The 1,653-nt window shown below is 62.9% G+C and overlaps 1 protein-coding gene across 1 annotated transcript; it reads left to right on the top strand.

The window, feature by feature from the left end:
- Positions 1-5: 5 nt before the first annotated feature.
- Positions 6-1,379, top strand: LOC104518854 (fructose-bisphosphate aldolase C; the record flags this gene model as incomplete). The annotated part of the gene is made up of 5 exons (XM_010165724.1): positions 6-93; positions 165-325; positions 714-797; positions 881-1,055; positions 1,137-1,379. Coding segments are annotated over 5 exons (744 nt in total), but the record flags the coding sequence as incomplete, so codon positions are not given.
- Between the last annotated feature and the right edge of the window lie 274 nt (positions 1,380-1,653).

The raw sequence follows: 1,653 nt of genomic DNA, 5'->3' as shown, positions 1-1,653 counted from the left end.
TGGTGGGGCTCAGCGCTGCCTTCCTCTTCCTTCCACAGGTGGACAAGGGTGTTGTGCCACTGGCCGGGACGGATGGCGAGACCACCACGCAGGGTAGGTGGAGTGGGTACGGAGGTGGGGGGCTGTGGGGTGTGGGGCTGCGGGGCTGACGCGCTGCCTGGCAGGTCTGGACGGGCTGTCGGAGCGCTGTGCCCAGTACAAGAAGGATGGAGCTGACTTTGCCAAGTGGCGCTGTGTGCTGAAGATCAGCGATAACACCCCCTCTGCACTCGCCATCATGGAGAACGCCAACGTCCTGGCCCGCTATGCCAGCATCTGCCAGCAGGTACGTGTCTCTGGCTGGGCATCGCCCCACGGGGTGGCTGTTGACCTGATCCATGGGGCTCAGCATTGCCCCCGTGCCTGGGTATCACCCCACAGGGCTGGGCATCAACCCATGGGCAAGGTTACACGACAAGTGGATGGGCATTGACCCCCAGGCATTGCCCCATGGGGTGCATTACCCCACAAACATGGGCATTGCTCCATGGGGCCAAGAACTGACCTTCTTAGGTTGGGCATCACCCCACTGGGATGGGCATCACTGGCAAGGGTGGGCATTGAACCACGGGGCTGAGCATTGCACCCCAGGTCCAGGCGTTGGCCCACATTGCCACGGAGCCAGGGGGATGCCCAGGGACATCACCGTGATGGCATCTGACTGATGTTTGCAGAATGGCATCGTGCCCATTGTGGAGCCAGAGATCCTGCCTGATGGTGACCATGACCTCAAGCGGTGCCAGTATGTGACGGAGAAGGTGAGCTGTGGGGCAGGAAGCAGGGTGGGCACTGTGCTGTGCTGTGCCATGCTGGGCAACTCCACACTGCCTGTCCCCACCAGGTGCTGGCAGCTGTCTACAAGGCACTGAGCGACCACCACGTCTACCTGGAGGGGACCCTGCTGAAACCCAACATGGTGACCCCTGGGCACTCCTGCCCCACCAAGTACAGCCCTGAGGAGATCGCCATGGCCACTGTCACCGCCCTGCGCCGCACTGTGCCCCCGGCCGTGCCAGGTACCAGCACCGGGATGTGGCGAGGACCAGGAGGGTGATGCCCTGTGGTCCTGCTGGTTCCATAACCCCAACTCTCTGCAGGTGTCACCTTCCTGTCTGGGGGTCAGAGTGAGGAAGAAGCTTCCATCAACCTCAACGCCATCAACACGTGCCCGCTGATGCGGCCATGGGCCCTCACCTTCTCCTATGGGCGGGCACTGCAGGCGTCGGCGCTCAGCGCCTGGCGCGGGCAGCCGGACAATGCCACTGCTGCCACCGAGGAGTTCGTGAAGCGTGCAGAGGTGATGGGGATGGTCCCCATGGGAGACGGGCACTGAGGGCTGCATCCCATGGGGGACACCAAGGGTTGTGCCCCATGGGATGGTGGGAACACCAAGGGCTGTGTCCCCATGGTGAGGGGGTACATGGATGACTGTGCCCCTTGGGATGGGGGATGCTGAAGACCATGTCTCAAAGGGTGACAGGAGACATCAAGGGCTGTGCCCCACAGGACAAGGGACACCAAGGGCCATGGTCCCCATGGGAGGGACGCTGAGGACTGTCTCCCTGTGGATGGGGGGACAATGAGGACTGCGTCACCAGAGGGCAATGGGGGATG

The sequence above is a fragment of the Antrostomus carolinensis genome, unplaced genomic scaffold, assembly GCF_000700745.2.
Source record: "Antrostomus carolinensis isolate BGI_N321 unplaced genomic scaffold, ASM70074v2 scaffold28390, whole genome shotgun sequence".
Taxonomy (NCBI): Eukaryota; Metazoa; Chordata; class Aves; order Caprimulgiformes; family Caprimulgidae; genus Antrostomus; species Antrostomus carolinensis.
The sequence above is the reverse complement of the archived record's forward strand: the minus strand, read 5'-3'. Positions and strand labels throughout refer to the sequence as shown.